General features: G+C 42.8%; 1 protein-coding gene across 1 annotated transcript in view; it reads right to left on the reverse strand.

Annotated features, from left to right (window-relative positions):
- The window catches only part of LOC126354625 (solute carrier family 22 member 7-like), a 110,469-nt gene that overhangs the window by 37,684 nt on the left and 49,177 nt on the right, over nucleotides 1–23,608 (reverse strand). The window contains exons 4-5 of the mRNA XM_050004392.1: nucleotides 21,091–21,248; nucleotides 1,102–1,270 (exon numbers count right to left, since the gene is read on the reverse strand). Coding sequence (XP_049860349.1) covers nucleotides 1,102–1,270; nucleotides 21,091–21,248 — 327 coding nt within the window. The remainder of the gene's footprint in view (nucleotides 1–1,101; nucleotides 1,271–21,090; nucleotides 21,249–23,608) is intronic.

A 23,608-nucleotide genomic window follows, 5' to 3' on the forward strand; every position in this document is an offset into this window, starting at 1 on the left:
TCGAACTTGCGACCGTAGCGGTCGAGCGGTTACAGACTGAAGCGCCTAGAACCGCTCGGCCACTCAGACCAGCACCTATTGTAATGGTTTTATGGCACAGAGAAAAACATTTGTTGCAGATATTCACTAGCTTTTGTAGTTTTCTTGGCAAAGCTAATTTCAGACTGTACACACGTGGTTGTTCATTTATTGTGTGTCAGGGTCATCTACTATTAATCGATCCAATGATAAGCTAGGAAGCAACAGCATTAACTTGAGGAACTATATAAGGGATTCGTACTAACTTATCCCTTACGATTGGACTATATGAAGGCCTAAACCGTTTACATTGAAAAGTTTGTTTCCATATGTATAAGGAATGAAAAGGTTATGTCCGCAGCAATTCCTGGATCTCTTTCTTTTTTCTGCTTCTCTCGCTGTTAAACCTGGGATTCCCTTTGTATACCTCTTCTGCATTCTGTTGTTCACAAGAATGCATATTAATAATCTTCGCACAAAATACTGAGATCACAGTGTGAATCTCATATGGTGAAAACCGTACTTCATCCATACTTTTTTTTTTTACTTTGCGGACAAAGTCTGTTTTGAATGCAAACTCCTCGTTTGCATCAAATCCAGTTTATCTGAAATTCAGCCATACATTATTGTTATGTTTAAACGACGATGGTGAGAATTACGCTTCATTTAATACCAGATACTGAAATTAAGTAATATTGACTCTATTCGTTAGAGGTCTATAATGAAGCATCGAAAATTAATATAAATTTAGTTTGAAATGAGATGAGACTATTAAGAGAGGTAAAAGTTTCTTCAGTCCCTGTGTCATTCATGTCCCGATGATCAAAAGGTGAAATCAAGGATACATTTTGGTAGCTGAGGGAATATTTGTATTAATTACTGTACTTACAAATTATGGTAGTGTCTTAGAACTATATTCAAACTTCTGAAAAGAAAACAAATTTATTTGGAAACTATTACTACTAGAAAATAAATTTTCATTAGTAAATTACTGTGGTACTCTCAGTGAAATGATATAGCTAAGGGCCTTTTTTGTTAATCACTGTAACTGGATTCACCAGTTTGTATGTCTGATATACTTACTTATGAAGCAGTAGTGGAATGAAACAAGGAATAGACGCAACGAGAGTGAAGTATGTCCAATTTTTGAGAAACCAAGCCACTGATGCCATGGCAATCACACCAAGGCAGTAAGATACGTAGGACAAAAAATTTACAGACGAACGGTGACTGATACTGGCCAACTCGACTCCTGAAAGTCATACAGAAGCAGAAAATTTTGAATTTTTTTACATTCAATACGCTACTTGTCTAACTATGCACGGACTAAGCAAAAAATATTCTTATACAAAATACAAGAGAGAAACAAAGTGAAAAAAGAAACTGAAAACGAAGTTACCTTATTTTAGTAATCTCACAGAAGGAATAATACTGAACTTTTTTCGACAATTACATTTACTGTTACCTGAAAAACACAATATATTTTACAAATTTGACAATAGACAAATAGGATGCTCTAAGCATAATACATTTTGTCTTGTTGGGTTTAGTAAGTTTGTTTAAATTGTATTCTGCGCTGTTTTTTGTTGGCGTTCTGACTGGTTTGAAGTGGTCACCAGAACTGACTCTTCTTTGCCAGTGCCTACAGCTCAGAGTAGCACGTGCACCCAGAGACCTCAGTTTTTTGTTAGATACACTCCAGTACCGAATGAAACAAGTTTACTGTCATCGATCACTGTTTATTTATTACCAAATTTTGTGATTAATGCAGGATGTGCACGTTGTGTTACAATTTCAGAGTAATAACACGACACTTCATTTTGCACACGTCTTTAATTAAAGACTGAGCAGTAGTATGGAGCAGAGTAAAGAGGTTCCATTCCTTGTCCTGATAATTTACGTACACCATCTAACTCTGTAAACACTGAAGGAATAAAAATTGTTTCTAGAAACTCATAAGTCCAAGAAGCATAGCAAAACAAAAAAATTAGTTGGAGTGAAAAGAACATATAGTAAAACTAAAATACAGTTTTGGAGCAACTCTCAAATTGCTGTAAAAATTTTTTGATTCTGTATATGAATACAGATGTAAGTGTAAGTATCTGTAGTTGTCACAGATCCTTTTCCATCACGTTTACATACCTAAACATGTAGCATAGAGTGATCAGAGCCACACGTTAGAATATCAAAAGTGGTAAAACTTGAGTATAAACAACAATTTAATTATTAGTACTCAATGATAGATTTTGTGCCATTGCGTTTGGTTGTTTGTGAGCTTGCTGGTGCGTTTCTTTCTTTGTGTGATTGTTTGTGTTCTTGTTTGTATGTATGTTTCTTTGTGTATTTATATGTTTGCGTGATGATGTTTTTGTGTGTTTGAAGTTCTAAGTAACACAGTAAGATATAAAATAATATGCTGATTGATAGAATCTGAATAATATATAAAGACGTACATATGCCTTCAAGCTGACAGGTGCTGTAAAATGTGGGTGTTTTGGTGGATATGTTCAGTTCAGATAGGTCAGCGTTACATCATTTAGAATATATCATGGACACATGTGAATGATTAACTCATTTTGATTTTTTCCCTCCTTGCTTTGTCCATGTGACTCTTTGCTTCAAAAGTAACAGAATTAATTCAGTTCATTCACTTCGTGTTCAACAATTTTGGTATTAAGCTTATCAATAATCACCCTTCTCTTAGTCCCCATTACTTTTATCTTTTTTCAGTTCACCGTCAGTCGGTGTTCTGTGCCCACTAGACTGTTCATTCCCGTCAGTGTGTCGAGTAATTCTTAATTTTCATCGACGATATCAAGTCATTAGTGAAACGTATCCTTTGCATTCTTTCATCAAGGATTTTAATCCCACTCTAACACCATTTTTTATTTTCATAACTGCTTTTTCGATGTAAAGACTGTACCGTATGGGCAAAACGTTGCGTCTCCGTGTTACACCGTTTCTAATTTAGAGCATCGCTCTTGGGCTTCCATTCTATTCCCTCGAGATTCTTGTAAACTTTGTATATTACCCGTCTTTGCCTATATCTTACACATATATTTATGAAAAAATTTAACATCTTGCGCTATTTTACATATTTGAAGCTCTTTTTGGGTCTAAAAATAATTTTTATGTGGCTTGCATTTTCTTAAGTCTATATTTGTACAACTACATTGGTAGCAATAAGAGTACATTTTTATCCGTGTAAATCACATCCGCCTGGGAGATATACCAAGTTTCCAGAATGAGATTTTGACTCTGCAGCAGAGTGTGCGCTGATATGAAGAAAAGCTGTGAGGACGGGGAGTGAGTCGTGCTTGGGTAGCTCAGTTGGTAGAGCACTTGCCCGCGAAAGGCAAAGGTCCCGAGTTCGAGTCTCTGCCAGGAAGTTTCAGATATACCAAGTATCTGGAAAATTCGTTCACAGTGATATTACGTGCATTGGCCTGTATTCGATAATAAGGCCTCACTGCAGTTAAAGACACAATGAACAGTGAAGTTACGATCAGTATTTCACGAGAACGACAGTTTTGTTTGTAATGACAGCTTTAGAGTGTAATTCGCAAGATGTTTAGAAATAGACCGCAAAGCTTGTAAGGAAGTTGGAGTGTTGTGCCGAGAAATAGCTGTTAAGAAAAAAATCCGATATGAAGCGCCACTACAGAGTTAATTATAATTGAAGTTAGCCAATCAGGCCGTTGCGCTCGTCAATTCAAGCGGCACGCCAGATTCAATTAGTGACAATTTTTCTCATACCGTAGATGATAGCGCACGAGACGGCTCAGCATTTGGCTGTCCCATGTTCAGTTTTTATATCGCCTCATGTTCGTTTGTAGGTATGAAATCGAAGAACAAGTGTAGCGATACAGTCTATGGCGATAGAGCCTACGTCGGGCTCTTTGAATTTGCGCACACAACTGCCTAACTGGTTAACTTCAATATTAACTCGTAAACGACGAAGCGTTCCCACACTTTTTCTTAACGATTGTTTCTCAGCACAGGCGACCCTGAACCATTCTTATAAGCTTTTCAGACTGTTTCTGACCATCCTACATGTTGTCTCTCAAGGTGATTACGACAAGTTATTATTCAAGGTTTTACATTGACATCTACGTCTACATCCACATTCCGCAAGACACGGTACGGTGCGTGGTGGAGGATATATTGTGTCACTACTAGCCATTTCTCTCCCTATTCCTCTCGAAAATAGGAGAAACGGCTATCTATGTGCCTACGTATGAGCCTCCATTTCTCGCATTATTTTGATGCTTATGCGAAATTTACGTTGATGACGGGAGTATCGTTCAGCAGTCGGAATCAGATGCCGATTCTCTAAATTTTCTCAACAAGGTACCTGGAAAACAACGTCGCCTTCCTCGTACTTGCATCATACTGGAACTAAATGATGTCCATTCATTGTCTAAATGGGATACCAACAATGAATTATCTGATTTTTCTTGCAAAAATACTCTCCTAGTCTTCTTGATAGATTTGTTAATTTTAGTGGCTATTGTCGGTATGATGACATAATTACTAATTACTGTCTCTATAGTGACACCATCGATAAGGTCTGGCCTATTTGTAACTACACGATCTAAAATGTCACAATGCGAGTGAGCTGCCGAACTAGCTGCTCAAGATAGTTCTCGGAAAACTTGCTCAAAAATTCTTCGCATGACTGCCTGTCCGCGCCCTCCTACAACGTATCCATAGGCTTCCGAGTGAAAATTAAATAGGTAAAGTGGCGTCAAACTCATAAGAAAGCTCTTTCCTAGTTTACTTCATATCTTTGCACAATAATAAACGCTCGGGAAGACACAGGCTTGATATTTTCCTCATATATTTAATAATGTTGTAGCAAAAATCTCGGAATGTTTTTGGCTGATATATTCAAATATTTGCACGATATCCTAATGAACAGTCTGAAGAACGTCTGCTACATATTATGTTATAATGCATATGATTATATGTTTAATATAGAAATGGGCAGTGTTAACAAAAGTCCCCAAAAGTATTCTTACTTCTAAATATAACGTGATACTCTAATAAAAATCAGACGTACACTGACTATACATTTTTGAAATTACAATGTACATGGTTTCTATAGTTTCTAAACGACAATGTGCAGTTTTTGTGTTAAATTAACTGCTAGAATGAAAATGCTGAGTTGTGCCGTGTGGGTTTCAATTTCTGTATCGCATTCAGTATCAACAACGATAGGAGAGCATGTAAACTTTTAGACAAATTTTTCCTCTCATGCATATACATACACATCAAAAAGAGTTATGGATCATCTCGGTTCCCAGAGTTCCGGAACTTTTACAGAAAATTGTAACAGAAATCAGCATCAACATCATTTCCGTCCTTTTTATTGCTCATGAAAATCACACATTGCATGTCGTATCATCACACAGCGAGACCTTCAGAGGTGGTGGTCCAGATTGCTGTACACACCGGTACCTCTAATACCAGGCAGTACTTCCTCTTGCATTGATGCATGCCTGGATTCGTCATATCATACTATCCACAAGTTCATCAAGGCACTGTTCGTCCAGATTGTCCCAATCCTCAACAGCAATTCGGCGTGGACCCCTCAGAGTGATTGGTGGTTCACGTCGTCCACTAACAGCGCTTATCAATCTATCCCAGGCATGTTTCACAGGGTTCATGTCTGGAGAACATGCTGGCCACTCTAGTCGAGCGATGTCGTTATCCTGGAGGAAGCAATTCACAAGATGTGCATGGTGGGGGTGCGAATTGACATCAATGAAGACGAATGCCTCGCCAATACGCTGCCAATATGGTTGCACTATTGATCGAAGGATGGCATTCACGTATCGTACAGCCGTTACGGCGCCTTTCATGACCTCCAGCGGTGTACGTCGGCCCCACGTAATGCCACCCTAAAGCAGCAGGGAAGCACCACTTTGCTGCACTCGCTGGACTGTGTGTCTAAGGCGTTCAACCTGACCGGGTTACCGCCAGACACGTCTCCGACGGTTGTCTGGTTGAAGGCATAAATGGCACTCACCGGTGAAGAGAACGAGAGGCTAACGCTGAGAGCTCCATTCAACATGTTGTTGGGTACACCTGTACCGAGCTGCATGGTGTCGTGCTTGCAAAGATGGACCTCGCCATGGATGTCAGGAGTGAAGTTGCGCATCATGCAGCCTATTGCGCACAGTACTGAGGCTGCACGAAAACCATTACTCATCATGGTGGCGTTGCTGTCAGTGTTCCTCCGAGCCATACTCGGTAGGTAGCGGTCATCCACTGCAGTAGTAGCCCTTGGGCGGCCTGATCCAGGCATGTTATCGACCGTTCCTGTCTATCTGTATCTCCTCCATGTCCTAACAACATTTATTTGGTTCATTCCGAGACGCCTGGACTCTTCCCTTGTTGAGACGTGATAGAACGGCGGTAGTGACCGTCTAGGCGTGGTTGAACTACAGACAACGCGAGCCGTGTAACTGATTCCTGGTGGAATGACTGGAACTTACAGGCTGCTCATGCTAAGTTGTTTACATCTTTGGTCTGGTATAGTGACATCTCTGAACAGTCAAAGAGACTGAGTCTGTGATACAATATCCACAGTCAACGTCTATCTTCAGGAGTTCCGGGAACAGGCGTGATGCAAAACTTTTTTGATGTACATATATATTCTTTCAGCTTATACATATTATGAAACTAAAATTGTATACACAACAATGTGTTCTGTTTTCTTATTCTCCGTCTTAAAGCAGAAAGTAGCATTTTCGACTTATCATCTTACGATTCCAATGTTACTAAGGAATCTGAATCATCAGAAATTTAGTAGTCACTGGTCAAAACTGTGCTACCAGTACAACGAAGCTCCTATCCTTTCATATCCAACAGTTGGAGCAGTGTGTCCCATACTCCGTTTACAAATGATCCCAACCGCTTTACCAGTCCATCATAAGTGACTGTAATTACGAATCAAGGTTTCGTTCGCAATAACATTAAACAAGGCTCACTTTCAGAGAGAGGGGGCAGAGGAGATGAACAGAGATTGGGGAAGAAATGGACATATAAAGAGGGAGGGAGCCTGTCGACGTTGGAAAGGGGAGGAGGAGAGAGAGAGATATGGGGGAGGAGGAGATGGACAGAGGGGGAGGAAGAGAAAGTTATGGTGAAACGGTGGAGGCAGGTGAAGATGGAGAGAAAAAGATGATAAAAGAAAACTTTAGATAAGGATGTACACCCAGTTCCTACAAATATGTAGCTAAACATGTCCTATATTTAGAATTGTTACCTACAAAAATTTGCTTCCATTGTCAAGCCCAACGTCAGTACTTCCTCCGTGGAGCCTTTACTTCCCTTAATGCGAAACTAATCGTCATGTAGCACATTGTCAGTTTTATTTATAATTTTTAATGTAAAATATTCCTGTCAGCAGCTCTGATATGCGAATAGTGAAGATGATTGTACGATATCTACATGTCAACAGTCGTTGTTCCCTCGCACTATTTTTTCCGCCACCCACAGTATGGTGGTTTGCGAAGTATCTACGTACATGTGTATGAATTCTGCAAATATTTGCTATTGCGGGCATGTTCACAGCCACTGTGTGAAAGGACAGTTTCAAAAGAACACACACCACACATGCAGAGTGATTCACGAAGATATGCAAATATTTTAATATGTTATTGTACACGTAAAACTAAAGAAAAAAGTTCATGTAAACATAGGTTCGCAATTGATTCGTTACGGGGTTACAGCTAGTAAAAGATTTTGTCTGAAACTTACCAACTTCGCTAATATGAAGCCATCGCAAAACTGTACGAGTTTAAAGTAAAGCACGTTTTCCATTTCTTTAATTGTTATTGGTCTGGCGAATCTAATAAAACGTGTCCCAGACGTGTAGCTGCTGTAGTTTTTCCGAATATCCAGAGAAGCAAAGATTATTATGCAAGTGAATTTGTTTATTTTCCATCAAGAATGTAGAAACTTTTACATCATTGTTGGCAACCGTTATTGAGATGTTTCAGTCGTTTCCTAAACTTGAAATGAGTTAGTTTGCTGTATTTTGCACTGAAAGAACATAATAACAACAGTGTAGTTAAGTGAAACCACATAGTAACTGTGGTATCAACGTTCGATACGACACTTGTTAGGGATTGCAGTTATCGGCCGCGAACCGTATTAGTATCGTTGAACCCGCGAGCCGCGACCAGCGCCGCTAGAGCTGCTCTGTGGCTTGTATCAAGTTTCTAGCGAGCTCTCGTCCACTCTTGCTCGGGACGTCAAGCAGTAAAGTAGGAGAGCCTTCAGCTGATAGGAAGAAACCTCTAACAAAGCGGTTAGTAACGTATCGCCTAAGTGAGGCCTCAATAGCTATCTGTTTATTTGTTTGCAGTCAAGAAGAATCCTGTACAACCAGTTAAGTACAATATATATTATTTTCTACCAACGCTTCTAATTGTTTTAGTCATTGCAGATCCAGACCATGCAGCCAGCACCCTATCGACGTTACTGTCAAACCTGCCGTGATTTAGATGTTTCTATTTAGTATTAGCCACCAGTCAACATTGGCGACTACTCGTTCGTCGTCATCATAACACTAACTGTTGTAGTTTGTACATTATTTATGGAATAGCGACGTCTTTCAAATATACGACAGAGGAATACGCCGATGTGGTGTTTATTTAAGGAAAATGTAATGGTGCTAATGCTGCAGCTGCAGTTAACGGATATCAAGTACGTTATCCACCTCGGAGGATTCAGAATGTACTAAACATTAACGGAATATTTCGAATGTTACGGCTGACAGGTTCTCTACCTAGCGTTTAGAATCAGTACGAGCGCTCGATATGTGAAAACGATGATGCTGATGTTGTGGTTACCAGTACACGACGTATCTCTCAACGACTAGGAATTTCACAATCTATGGTATAGCGTACAATGAAGTACAGTAATCTGTATACTTGCCATAAACAAAAAGTGCATCATACGGTAGATCCTGCCCTTCGTTTCGAGTCGTGCAGCTGGTTAAATACTAGTTTGCGGCTACACAAATACATTTTATTTACTGATGAGGCACAGCTTATTCGAGATACTCGAGCTTACTCGAACAATACACATAACGAACACATACGGTCTGAAGCAAACTCACATGCAACAGTGCAACGCAATTTCCAGAAGCAATTTAGCATAAATGTGTGGTGTGGTATAATCAACATACACTTTACTAGACCATTCATTTTCCCAGGAGGTCTAACTGGCGATGCGTACTTACAATTCCTTCAAGAAGAAATGCCCCACTTGCTCTAAGATGTTCCACTTGCTATGCGATTGCAAATGCATTTTCAACATGTCGGCGCCCCTCCACATTTCACCAACGCTGTTACTACACATATAAATGAACATTTTCCCTAGAAATGGATTGATCGTGTTGCTACTCGTCTGTGGCCATCCAGATCGCCCGATACAACAGCAATGGATTTTTTATATATGGGGATGGATGAGAGACACAGTTTATGAGGACAAAGTCAACACACGCGAGGCATTACTTGCTCGCATTATGAATGCAATAGACGTAATTACGGACATCCCTGTGAAACTGAAACGAGCAACAAAATCTGTTCATACACGTGCAGCTAAATCCATTGAATTTGGTGGAGACATTTTTGAAGATTTATTGTGAATGCATTGTGGTATTGTGTGTACACTGTAAAACTTCCTTAACACTGAGCTTTGTTTTTTTCCGGTTTAACACAAATTCACGTGTGCTGTGGTATTAATAAAAGCAGATTGTCTGACACATTCATACAGTTTCAGTGAACGTTATTACCATCGTTTTTACAAAATAAAATTCTCTACAACTTCTGTTGGAAATTTAGTTCAATTTTCTGGAATTTAAAACACAAGTTGGGCCAAATAGCTGATAAATTAAACATTTTACGAAATTACGTCTTTGCTTCTCTGGATGTTCTGGAAAACTAGCGCAGATACACGTCTGGCAAATGTTTTATTAGATTATACAGACCAATATCAACAAAATAAATGGAAATCGTGCTTTAACCTCGTAAAGTATTGCGATGGCTTCGTATTAACGAAGTTACTAAATTTCAGGCAAACTTTTTTACTATCAGTAATTCCGTAACTAAAAATTTGCGGACCTACGTTTGTATGAACTTTTTTCTTTAATTTTTCTTGTAGACTCACATATTAAAATATTAGCATATCTTCGTGAGTCACCCAGTATATACCTTGAATGCCATAAGATCATTTCAGTGCGGGTACATTCTCTCTCTCGTGAAGTCTTGCGTGAAAACAGCGTGATGCGGCGAGCAGTCAGTAGGATGGACAGGGAGCGCTACGTACGAAGTGTGTGACAACATGGGAATTTGATCTGGACGGACAGCGTTCTCGGATAGCCGATATGGTTAAGACGACCGCTCGCGTGTAACGGAAAATATGGATTAGAATACCCATCCTGCAAAAATTTTCAGTTGTCGCCATTGAATTTATTTCAATGTCAGTTGCGCCCGATGTCAGAATTTATTTCATTTCATCAAGTATATGTTCGGCTGCGGAATTGAGAATGGTGTCTGTTCTTTTCTACATGTCCGAAAGAACAGACACCACTCACGTATATAAATTTCCAAAAATTAAAGTATATAGTGTGATAAGAGCATCAAATACAGAAACACGTGCAATCAAAGTTCATTTGACACCACATTAATTCACGAAAAGTGACACAAACATTCAGAGAACGAAAGTACAGACAGTCACCATCACTTACGAATATAAATATCAACTAGACAAACATTTACAGTGTAGAACAATTTTACATCCGGTTAACAGAGTTAAAATTGTAATTGCCTGAAATTGTGTGTGAGATGTTATTTCAATGGGTACAGAGTTTTTTGGAATCTTTATTAGCCAAGATCGCATATAGGTAGGAAGTAGGTAACAAGAGTCGACCATTTACGGCCATCTTCAAACCCGAATATAAAAATCCAAGTATGAGATAAACGGACCCTTTGCAAACTTGGCTAACAAGGATTTCACAAAAAAATCTTCGTTTATTAAAGGTTAGGTTGATCCAATAGTGCATGGATGTACTGCCAGTGCATGGTGTCTAACGAACACAGTGTTTCGGCAGACAGGTCGTCATTGTCACGTGTGCTGACGAACAGAGTACCTTGAAGCGCGGCAGACTTATATCCCCTCCACACACGAGCTGTTCCTGCATGGTTCTCGATCGAGGTAACAGGTCGGCGGCCGAGGCGGAGAAGGTGTAGGCACCTCTGGTAGCGTATGTGTAGTTACGCTGTCCACTCTGGCCGCCAGATCGTTGCTTTTGCTGAGTGTAGTGTTAAATAGAGTCCGCGTTGGTTCCCAAGCCTTGCTGATATTATAGCAGCATTTCCAGTTGACGAGACTGGCAATTCCTATGGCCTCGCCAACTGCTCTGTTCCACGTTTTTTGAAGTATGTGCTGAAATACTGGTACGATCGTATTCCATTGCGCTACTCTCGGAAAAAAGTAGCGCTTTACGAGCGGTGACATATTAGGATACATTAGTCGAGTGTAGCACTGGAGTATCCGGCAACGATCTTCAATGCCGAGCACTGTTTGTTCAATATATGACTTACCACACTGGTGCAGGATCTTAAACGCCCCGGCATTCCACAAACCAAGTTCGTCTCCGACTCTCCTCAGTAATGCACATGTTTCACTGGGAAACTTTTACTCAGTGCTTTTTCCGTGTAAGTTCGACTTTTCCCAGTAGTGCGCCAGTGTACCAGGCGTCTATAATTATAGTGCAGTTACTCACAGAGGTCCAGTGTGGGCTGTGATTATCGTACAGGAAGCACAACTTTGAACGTTCGCTGATGCGTCAACGAGGAAAATAATTTCCGATTTTGGCCTCCAGGTGCAAATTTGGCGCTGTGAATTCGAGAATAACGTACAGAAATATGTACATTGAAGATGGAGAAGGAAGAATGGGAAGTTGCATCGGGTCATTATGTGGAACAAGCGGCGAAAGTTAATTTGCGTGCCGCACTGGGATTCGAACCCATGATCTCCTGCTTAATGGGCAGTTGCGTTAACCACTGCACCATATGGACACAGAGTTAGCAGCAACTACGCAGGCTATCTACACACTTGTCACGGCGCACCCACATTCCCACCTAGCGCCACCTGTACATCCTCACTGAAGGAGGTTAATTCGTTGCCCAGTGAGGTGTGTCAAAGATATTCATGCCTAGTGTCTGTTCTTTGAGACATGTTCCTTAGTACTTCTGTATCCCACTTCTTCACGCATTAATTCTTCTTGACTAGTCTCTTAAACTTATTCTTCACCACAAGTGAATTGAGTCTATATCTGCTTCCGTGTACGCCTTACTATCCAGTATCTGATTTCGGAAACTCTGCCTGACCATGCCGTAATCTAGTTGAAATCTTCCAGTATCTCCATGCATTTTCCAAACATACCTCCCCTAGCTGAAATTGATTGCCGAACTAAATTATTCTATCTCCTCTCTCATTCCTAGTAGCAGGCCAATATTCTCCCGTAACTTTTTCTTCCACTCCCTCCCCTACGACCCCATTCCAGTCCACCTTGACTATTAGATATTCGTCTCCATTTACGTACTAAATTACCCATGAAATATGCTCGTATACTTTTTCTTATGTCTTCATCTTTGGTGTGTGACGTGCGTACGTATAACTTAACTATTGTAGTCGGCGTTGCATGGTGTCGATTCTGGTGAGAACAATCCTATGGTTCAAATGGCTCTGAGCACTATAGGACTTAACATCTGAGGCCATCAGTCCCCTGCAACTTAGTACTTAAACCTAACTAACCTAAGGACATCACACACATCCATGACCGAAGCAGGATTCGAATCTGCGACCGTAGCAGTCGCGCCGCGGTTCCAGACTGAAGCGCCTGGAACCGCTCGGCCACTGCTCCCGGCAGAACAACCGTATCACTGAATTATTCACAGTTTCTGCTGCTGTTGATATTACCCTATACTCATCTGGAGATTACGAAATCCATAAAGTATTCACGGGACTGGTCCTTGAGGTAACAATTTCTTGATGACCCCTCTAGTAAATCCGATCCATGAAAAAGCGCCCAGGTCCAGATTTCCGCTTTCTTGCATAGGCCCAGCGTTGATCTTTCTGTAGGATTCATCATTTAGAAGGCTCTACATCTTCTCCATGTGGGAGAAAACGGTAGTAGTGTTGCGTTTGTCAGCAGTTATGACATCAGTGTCACTGAAGTCTCTCAGCTCCCGGATGGCGTCCCTCTCTCAGCTGGTAATGTTTGTCTTCGTAAAATTATCGTCATGGTACGACAAGTTACACGACGTACTTCTTCAGCTGCATCTGGCGTTAGCCGCGCAGCAATCTATTTAGCTGCAAACACGCTGTCCGTGACTCGTGTGAACTTGGGGGGGGGGGGGGGCAGTAAGGTGGGAGGAGGGGGGACCACATCGTTATTTAGCGGCACATTACTTTGATGAGACACTTGTATGGGGCCTCCAGTGATGGTATGTCTACGAAGCGTGAAGATTTTGACGTTAGAGGTCCTCTATCAGCAGAATCGACTGTCATCCAGATAACACCATCACTCCAGTCCTCATTCCTGAAATTAAAGTGATTGACTAGAGCTAAAGATAGTAATAGAACTTCCTGGGAGCTGTACTGAAGTTCGGCGACTGAAGAGTAGCCTCTCACATACCAAGGGAAGACTGGCTCGCTTATTGATTCTCCGGCTGCCACTGAATCGATGTGACCTGAGCTCCGTACAGCGTGCTTGGTACGGCATCTATCATAAATTCAAGAGAGCTAATTGCATCTTAAGTTGAACAGCTTGTTGAATTTCCTCATACTGCGGTACAGATCCTCCCCGTAAAAGTATCTGAAGTGATTCATCAGTTTTTCTTGGCGTATTTATAAATCGAACAGTCCTCGAGTGTACAGCCAGTCTATAGCTGAAAAATGCTAATCTACTGTTGTTCTCTCCTATAAAGACTCCACTGAGAAGAGGCAGAGGTTGCTAGACGGTGGCTCCTATAGGAAGATCAATGCCGAGCCCACCCAGACGGTGGAGAACAGGACTAGGTTGTTTCTCATGGACTATGATTTGCCACAGGGAGTCATCAAGACATCGTTACTACCTAGATTTTATGGACTCATTAAAGTCCACAAAGGTGAGGTTCCGTTACGCCCAGTTATCAACAATACCAGGACTCGTACATATTTGCTGGAAAAATATCTGACTGAAAATTTAAACCCTTACTTGGGCAAATGCCTGCATCACACCCTCAATTCTTTAAATCTTGTCTCGCTTACATAACTTCAGGCTGAAGCCCTCAGGCATTCTAGTGAGCTTAGACACTGTTTGGCAATACCCCAGTGTGCCCCTGTGAGAGTCACTAGAACACTAGAAATATCTAAGTGTCACATTGGACTGGACACTGTTCTAGTAGAACCATCTGGAAAACACCTCAGCGAAGTTATGAAATAGGAACAACAACCTTCATAAGAACATACTACGTAAGCTGTGTCGAACAACCTGGGGCTGCACTACTGAAACTCCGCACTCTCCGGCAGTTGGACTACTCTACTCTGCTGCGGAATATGGTGCTTCAGTATGGATCAATAGCGCGCGTACACAAATGTTCATCACAAAGCTGAAGAACACAGTGAGATTACACTTAGGTCATCCGACGTCGAATGGCTGCCAATAATGAGCTACATTCCACCCCTAGCCGACGAAAACAAGCTCTTCTCCTTGAGTTCAAACACATACAAGGCATCCCTGTCCATCAAGATCCAATTATCCGAGAAACAAAATTAGCGTCGTTCAAAAAAGCCTTCCATGAAAACAGCCGTGGAATTGCATACGCCTCAGTTCAACTTAACCGAATAACGACCACAGGACTGGAGAGAGAGACTTTTTCACCACAGTTTTAGAACTTACCCTGCATAAGAAGGGAATCTTCCTTCTACAAGTCGCGCAGAATGTCGACCGATTACGCACGAAACATGACAGAAGTGACTCTATAAATGAGGGAAGTCTCCCTCTTCAAAGCGCAATTGTGGCAATCCGTTCCCCACATTATCACAGACTCTCCCAGCAGGACATATCGGCTAACCATCAACAGTTCCCTGATGGAAACTAACGACAAAACTGAATATATTAAAAATTTAAATGCCTGTAAAATAAATGTGCTGATATTTGTATTTTACTTAATACTGGGCTTAAAAAACCGTACCATAACATATATAAATTCGTCAGAAATATGGCAGTAAGACCACCGACCGTTTCAGGCATGTCCTGACCTCCACATATTTTCTATTTAATGGAAAATAATATGAAAAACGGAGGTATCACAATAGACAGCGAACTCTAGCCTGTGGGAGAGAATTTCTATACATGGTCTTCAGGAACAATGTGAAAAAACACAGCCTGTAAGGATGTTGCTTGGTAGGTCGTGCTGGGAAATATTTACCAATGTACTTTGCTAATCAGGAAGTTGAGTGCATGGATTCTAGCGACCCGCCAGAGTCTATGGGGCTAATTGAGTTCTTCGTTTCGTTTCCTAACACCGTACAAGAGAGAAATAAAAATTAGACGTGTGACGCTTGTAAGGTTCGAACCCGAGCCAAAGGCTGAGCAGTCTTGTGTAGTATTATCTTCGCTGTGAGAACAACTGACTCTGTGTATTCCAGGCCGCTTGAATCTGGGAGCAGAACGGCTTGACTGGCTAAGTTCAACGCTAACTGACGTTAATGATGATGAGGATGTTTGGTTTGTGGGGCGCTCAACTGCGCGGTCATCAGTGCCCGTACAAAATCCCAGTTTTTACACAGCCCAATTTTTCACACGGTCTAAAGTAGCCACTGCCAGGAATAATGATGAGGATGATGAAATGATGAGAACAACATAAACACTCACTCCTTTCGCAGAGAAAATCCCCAACCCGGCAGAGAATCGAACCCGGGACCCAGTGATCCAGAGGCAGCAACGCTGGCCTCTAGACCACGAGCTGTGGAGGTAATTAACGTTGAAACGTATCGAGTTTTTTCCTTAATAATTATTCATCAGCACAACCTACCCTGTGACATCCCGAGATTCTAACAAGCTTTTCAGATTGTTTCTGATCACCGTGCGTATGGAACACTGCGAGGAAAAAGCCCTGCCGTCATCCACATGGAAACCGACTTTCTATCTGCGTTATGCAGATGACATGATCGTAATCTGTCCCCTTGGAAGGGAGAAACTGTTTGTATTCCTTGCACATCTGAACTCCAGAAATTTGAACATCAAATTCAGTAAGGAGAATGAAACAGGAGGAAGACGTCATGATCAAAACAGGACAGCTGGTGCCATCCTGGGCCACAGTGTGTGTCGTAATAAAGTGCATACTGTGCTGTATTTGTATGCAGACAGCTGCCATCACCCTGCACAGATGAATGGGGTACTATAAACAGCAATACATAGGGCGTGTACCCACACAGACTCACAATCTGCCCAAGGAACTGAAACGCCGCAGAAATGTGTTCCGAAACACGGCTACTCAGAATGGCCGCTTAGGCGCGCTCTCCGCCACTTCACTACAGTGCATCTTCAAGAGCGTGAGCAGTTAACTTATATCCCCACGCCCCGCGAGCCATTCCCTCCCCGGTCTGCACCAGTAGGCGGTAGCGTGGCTGCAGTTACCTCTGTCCTCCCTAGTCGCCACACTGCTGTGTTTGCTGTTTTCTCCATTATTATTAATTGTCAAATATGAATTAGACGTAGTGATGGTCTTCAGGCCTTGCTGAGATTACAGCCGCAGCGCAGGGTAATAAGGTTGTTGCTGGTACGAATTTCGACGCCCTCTCCAGTGACGATCCCAGTATTTCGAAGTACTGGTAAGTTATATTTCCATCACGAAATTCGCTGCTAAACAATATCTCTGCGGCCGCAGACATGTTGGGATACGTTGTACGAGTTTGTCACCGGTGTTCGCGGCATCGATCTTTGGCAGTGCGCAAACCGAGGTCGTCTTTGACGGCCCCCATTAATATCAATCTTTTATTCAACAGCAAAAGACAGTTTTTACTTGAGGCATTGTCAGTATTCGTCAGACTTTTCCTGATAATGCGCCAGTGTTTGGTATGGAGGCACCAGCGACGAATTCCTTTGTGACTTCTTCCGTCAACGCGGGGTCAGGGATTTTCTCTGCCTCGTGATGGCTGGGTGTTGTGTGTTGTCCTTAGGTTAGTTATGTTTAAGTAGTTCTAAGTTCTAGGGGACTGATGACCATAGATGTTAAGTCCCATAGTCCTCAGAGCCATTTGAACCATTTAAATCTTCCGTCAACGCAACTGACAATGGCAAATAGGTCAAATCGTTTTAATATTGCGCCCGTAGGACACTATGAACTGGCAGTACACTTATGGAATGTTCAATCAACAAACACCGGAAGAAACTGGAGAGTAACAGATTTAAAATTTGAAATGTCGCGCTGTGTCGTTAGGAAAGATTTCGTGCCGCTGTGCAGTACGTTTGCCACGGATAACAACGAAAGGGGTTCTGCTATGAAAAACGGTAGCCAGAGCGTCACTCTTGGTTGTCGGGCCACAGGGTGAGCAGCAGTCAGGTTGGTAAACCAACGGCATCCCATCACAGTCCAGGGCGTCGCCAGGGACGTCGTCGACTTGGAATCTCTTTGACTGGAATAAAACTGACTTAAGTTATCAGTTCCGCTTCGAAACGAACCCTGAATGACCAGCGAGTCGGCCGCGACAGTGGTGAGATATCATTTTGGCTGCCGCTCGCCATACGCCCCGACAACCAGAAGTGATTGTCCGGAGAGCCATTTTATTTTATATAGGGACGCCTTTGGTTGTCACATGCGGTACCCTTATAGGACAGCGGTACGTCGACAGTATTATACGCCCTATTCTGTTAGCGTTCATGGCAAGCCATCATTCCCTTTCATTTCAGCAAGAAAATGCCCACCCGCACACGGCGGCAGTTCTTAATGCTTGTCTTCGTGCTTGCGTAACCCTACCTTGGCCAGCAATCTCTCCTCTGTCGACAACATTTGGAGCATTATGGGCAAGGGCCCTCCGTGATGGCGTAACCCTACCTTGACCAGCAATCTCTCCTCTGTCGACAACATTTGGAGCATTATGGGCAAGGGCCCTCCGTGATGGCGTAACCCTACCTTGACCAGCAATCTCTCCTCTGTCGACAACATTTGGAGCATTATGGGCAAGGGCCCTCCGTGATGGCGTAACCCTACCTTGACCAGCAATCTCTCCTCTGTCGACAACATTTGGAGTATTATGAGCAAGGGACCTCCGTGATGGCGTAACCCTACCTTGACACAGCAATCTCTCCTCTGTCGACAACATTTGGAGCATTATGGGCAAGGGCCCTCCGTGATGGCGTAACCCTACCTTGACCAGCAATCTCTCCTCTGTCGACAACATTTGGAGCATTATGGGCAAGGGCCCTCCGTGATGGCGTAACCCTACCTTGACCAGCAATCTCTCCTCTGTCGACAACATTTGGAGCATTATGGGCAAGGGCCCTCTGTGATGGCGTAACCCTACCTTGACCAGCAATCTCTCCTCTGTCGACAACATTTGGAGTATTATGAGCAAGGGCCCTCCGTGATGGCGTAACCCTACCTTGACCAGCAATCTCTCCTCTGTCGACAACATTTGGAGCATTATGGGCAAGGGCCCTCCGTAATGGCGTAACCCTACCTTGACCAGCAATCTCTCCTCTGTCGACAACATTTGGAGCATTATGGGCAAGGGCCCCCCGTGATGGCGTAACCCTACCTTGACCAGCAATCTCTCCTCTGTCGACAACATTTGGAGTATTATGAGCAAGGGCCCTCCGTGATGGCGTAACCCTACCTTGACCAGCAATCTCTCCTCTGTCGACAACATTTGGAGCATTATGGGCAAGGGCCCTCCGTGATGGCGTAACCCTACCTTGACCAACAATCTCTCCTCTGTCGACAACATTTGGAGCATTATGGGCAAGGGCCCTCCGTGATGGCGTAACCCTACCTTGACCAACAATCTCTCCTCTGTCGACAACATTTGGAGCATTATGGGCAAGGGTTCTCCATGATGGCGTAACCCTATCTTGACCAGCAATCTCTCCTCTGTCGACAACATTTGGAGCATTATGGGCAAGGGCCCTCCGTGATGGCGTAACCCTACCTTGACCAGCAACCTCTCCTCTGTCGACAACATTTGGAGCATTATGGGCAAGTGCCCTCCGTGATGGCGTAACCCTACCTTGACCAACAATCTCTCCTCTGTCGACAACATTTGGAGCATTATGGGCAAGAGTTCTCCATGATGGCGTAACCCTATCTTGACCAGCAATCTCTCCTCTGTCGACAACATTTGGAGCATTATGGGCAAGGGCCCTCCGTGATGGCGTAACCCTACCTTGACCAACAATCTCTCCTCTGTCGACAACATTTGGAGCATTATGGGCAAGGGTTCTCCGTGATGGCGTAACCCTACCTTGACCAGCAATCTCTCCTCTGTCGACAACATTTGGAGCATTATGGGCAAGGGCCATCCTTGATGGCGTAACCCTACCTTGACCAACAATCTCTCCTCTGTCGACAACATTTGGAGCATTATGGGCAAGGGCCCTCCGTGATGGCGTAACCCTACCTTGACCAACAATCTCTCCTCTGTCGACAACATTTGGAGCATTATGGGCAAGGGTTCTCCATGATGGCGTAACCCTATCTTGACCAGCAATCTCTCCTCTGTCGACAACATTTGGAGCATTATGGGCAAGGGCCCTCCGTGATGGCGTAACCCTACCTTGACCAGCAACCTCTCCTCTGTCGACAACATTTGGAGCATTATGGGCAAGGGCCCTCCGTGATAGCGTAACCTTACCTTGACCAGCAATCTCTCCTCTGTCGACAACATTTGGAGCATTATGGGCAAGGGCCCTCCGTGATTGCATAACCCTACCTTGACCAGCAATCTCTCCTCTGTCGACAGCATTTGGAGCATTATGGGCAGGGGCCGTGCAAAACTCTCGTAATTTTGACGACATAAGGCACTGATTGGACAGTATTTGGCCCTATATTCCTCAGGACGACATCCAACAGCTCTGCCAATAACAGCCAGAGGTGGACCAGCGCGTTAATAACTTGCTCAATTTTTTCTTTCTCTTGAATTAATCATCCCATTTTTCTGAAACTGTACTCATTTGTCTGTCTGCACATGAACATCACATCTGCCGATTTCCGTCGCATTCGTATTATTCGTTCGTGGTGCGTAATTTTTTTTATTTTTTATTTTTTGCCTTAGAGTGTATTGATCCTGAAGTTATACTCGGAATTGCAATGAGCTCGTCGCAGCGTCATAACTTATTTAGTGTACGATACTTGTTTTTTTTTTCTTGGAAATATAGTGTTCATTGTTTTGGCGTTCCCCTTATCTGGCATTTGTCGTGCCCACACTTCAGACGAACGCGCACGCTCCATCATCAGGAAAAACCTCAGATTCCAGTATCCATCAAACAGCTTTCTGCATTCCTCGCCCAGCTGCAAACTGTCGTAAAACTCACTACTGGCGTTCGCTCCGAGAGGCGGCTTCTTCTACTGTCGCAAGGTGATGGAGACAAACTTCTTTTGATATGGAGAGTGCCGTGGTGTCACTTGTGATTTCTAAAGAGCCCTCTGTACAGTTATTGTGACTAATCGTCTCTCCAATGTCGGCCGGCGTGGCCGAGCGGTTCTAGGCGCTTCAGTCTGGAACCGCGGGATCGATACGGTCGCAGGTTCGAATCCTGCCTCGGGCATGGATGTGTGTGATGTCCTTAGGTTTACGTAGTTCTAAGTCTAGGGGACAGATGACCTTAGATGTTAAGCCCCATAGTGCCCACAGCCATCTCCCTAACGAAGAACGATCGACAGTGCCGTACTACTAAACATAGCTGCAATACGATATAAAATGAGAATGGAACACGAGAGCCGCTAAATAGAAACGGCAGTACAGGATATATTTCTGCTTCTCTATTATGGTTCCAGCTTAACTCACCTGTCGCCATGGTTGCTTCTGACATTGGCAAGTGTGCACCTTCAGAGGCTGCGGAAAGGGCAATGTACAGAGGAAACACGGACGCTGATACGGGGAGCAGCGTCTGTGACAACGCCGTGGCACTTATGCCTAGCAGAAACTGTTTCCTGCGTCCAAATCTGAAATAGAAAAACACATTCGGAGTAAACAAAAACCATCACAGAAATCCTAAGTTTCTGGTGACTTCATGGATCATGCCATCTAGCATAGAAATATATAGTAATTGCAACAGTCTGATATAATATGATAATGTTTTGTCATTCATTATATTTCTGCCTAAATCCTTTCTAACACCATCAGCGTTATGTGTGAAACAATCATTTCGTCGCCTGATGTAATTCAGTTTTTGCTCTTTTCTAACGACTTTGAGCGAAATCTTTTGGTTCAAGGTTTAAAGAATGGGATCATAAATTAATCATGAAGGTACTCTATGGTGAATTATGTCTCACCCTTCGGACATAAGTTGTGTTCGAAAATGTTTGTAGCGAGATAAATTACCGCCTTTATTGATGACTGATGACAGATCAATAAAACTCATCGTTTAAAAGCAAACAGGCAACAAAGGTTCTTTCTTCGGCTAGTTTGAGCCACCAAGGAGTATCCGACCATTTAATGTCTGTGAGTACAGCATGAAAACGTGCCGAAAGAAATGCGTGCCTAGGTTGAGACCAGTGTTTGCCGACTACCTATTTACAAACTAGAGTTTCATCCTCAGTAGCGTTATATTACCTGGAATATGACTTAACCCAAAGGAAGGCAGTCTGAAGTAGCAATTTTACTATTATCCTCATCGAAAACAATAAGATTATTTTGGTAGTTTCTGTGCACAGATATATATTCGTTTCGTAAAAGTTGCTAGACTTATATTTCTAATACGGAAACATCAAAGCACTTAATGAACTGTTCCAAGTGACTTCCTCACTGACATGTTCTTACCAAAAAGAGGACACTTATATGAAAGGAAATGGCGCTGCCGCTCAAAGACCTGAAGTTTCGCATTTCAGGCTACGTAAATTACGTGTTGAACAAGGATTGTCAGAGGAGAGTAGTTATAACAGTACCTCCATTATTAGGCTTAAAATCGTCAGGTGAGACGTCTTATAAACTACGGTGTCTCACTATATGTAATAGAAAAAAATAACAGCTCCAGGATCTGGTCTACAAGTACAGGCTATCCTACGAATAGATCGGCGAATGTGAAATTAATCTTTTTCGAACAAGATATTGGTGGATTCATCCTTAGGTATTAAATGAAGCCAATGTCAAGCAAGACTGTACAGGTCCACAAATCACTCCCCATGAGTTGACGGTAAAACTGAGGGCAAACAAATGAGGATACTAATGAAGTGATGAAATACGCACCTTTAACTAAAATTTGGAATATCTTAGAGTTTACTACAATGACTTCCTGTAGTACACACAATAAACATAACTCCTTCTGAAAACAAGAACGATTTTGGTTAGTTACAAAAAATCATTAAAAAAACAAAGCAGACCCCCTCCAACATCTTGAAAATAAAATCAGTGAAAATCATTATCACATTATGATAATTATCAATATTTAGCACCGAGTATGTCCACCCCTCACATGGATGAGTTCTTCCACCTGCAGGCATGCTCTTGTGGTATGAGCTTCTTTTCCCCAATGGTAGTTTTGGCGAGGTCCTCATGATTCTCAGGTGGACCCGGACGCAAAGCAAGGGGCACTTTCAACAGGTCCCATGCACGCTCAATTGAATTCATGTCTGGGGGCTGTGAGGACCAATCCATTCGGTTGGTGTGGTATCTTTGACGTTACTAGAGGTCGGAGTAGTCTTGCATTATCATTGATTAGGGTGAAGTTGGCATCAACTTCATGTCTGTAGGGCTTTACAATCGTTTGTAGGACCTCTTGCAGGTATCGAAGACCAGTCTAATTGCCATAGATGGGTATTAGAGGAGTCTGCCATTCCAGCAATATTGCCACCCAGAACATTACACTTCTACCTGCAAACGGATGGATTTTCTGAACTTATCAGCGTTCCTGGTATCGACTAGCGCTTCTCCAACGGCTAGTTTGTCTTCTCACTGGTTTGATGCGGCCCGCCACGAATTCGTCTCTTGTGCCAATCTCTTCATCACAGAGTAGCACCTACAACCTATGTCCTCAATTGTTTACTGTATGTATTCCAATCTCTGTCTTCCCCTTCAGTTTTTGCCCTCTACGGCTCCCTCTAGTACCATGGAAGTCATTCCCTGATGTCTTAACAGATGTCCTGTCATCCTGTCTCTTCTCCTTGTCAGTGTTTTATACGTATTCCTTTCCTATCCGATTCCTTACCTTATCAGTCCACCTAATTTTCAACATTCATCTGTAGGACCACATTTGAAATGCTTCGATTCTCTTCTGCCCCGGTTTGTCCACAGTCCACGTTTCATTACCTTACAATTACAAGACATTTCCTCCTCAAAGTAAGATCTATGTTTGGTACAAGTCAAC

Source organism: Schistocerca gregaria, chromosome 3 (assembly GCF_023897955.1).
Source record: "Schistocerca gregaria isolate iqSchGreg1 chromosome 3, iqSchGreg1.2, whole genome shotgun sequence".
Classification (NCBI taxonomy): domain Eukaryota; kingdom Metazoa; phylum Arthropoda; class Insecta; order Orthoptera; family Acrididae; genus Schistocerca; species Schistocerca gregaria.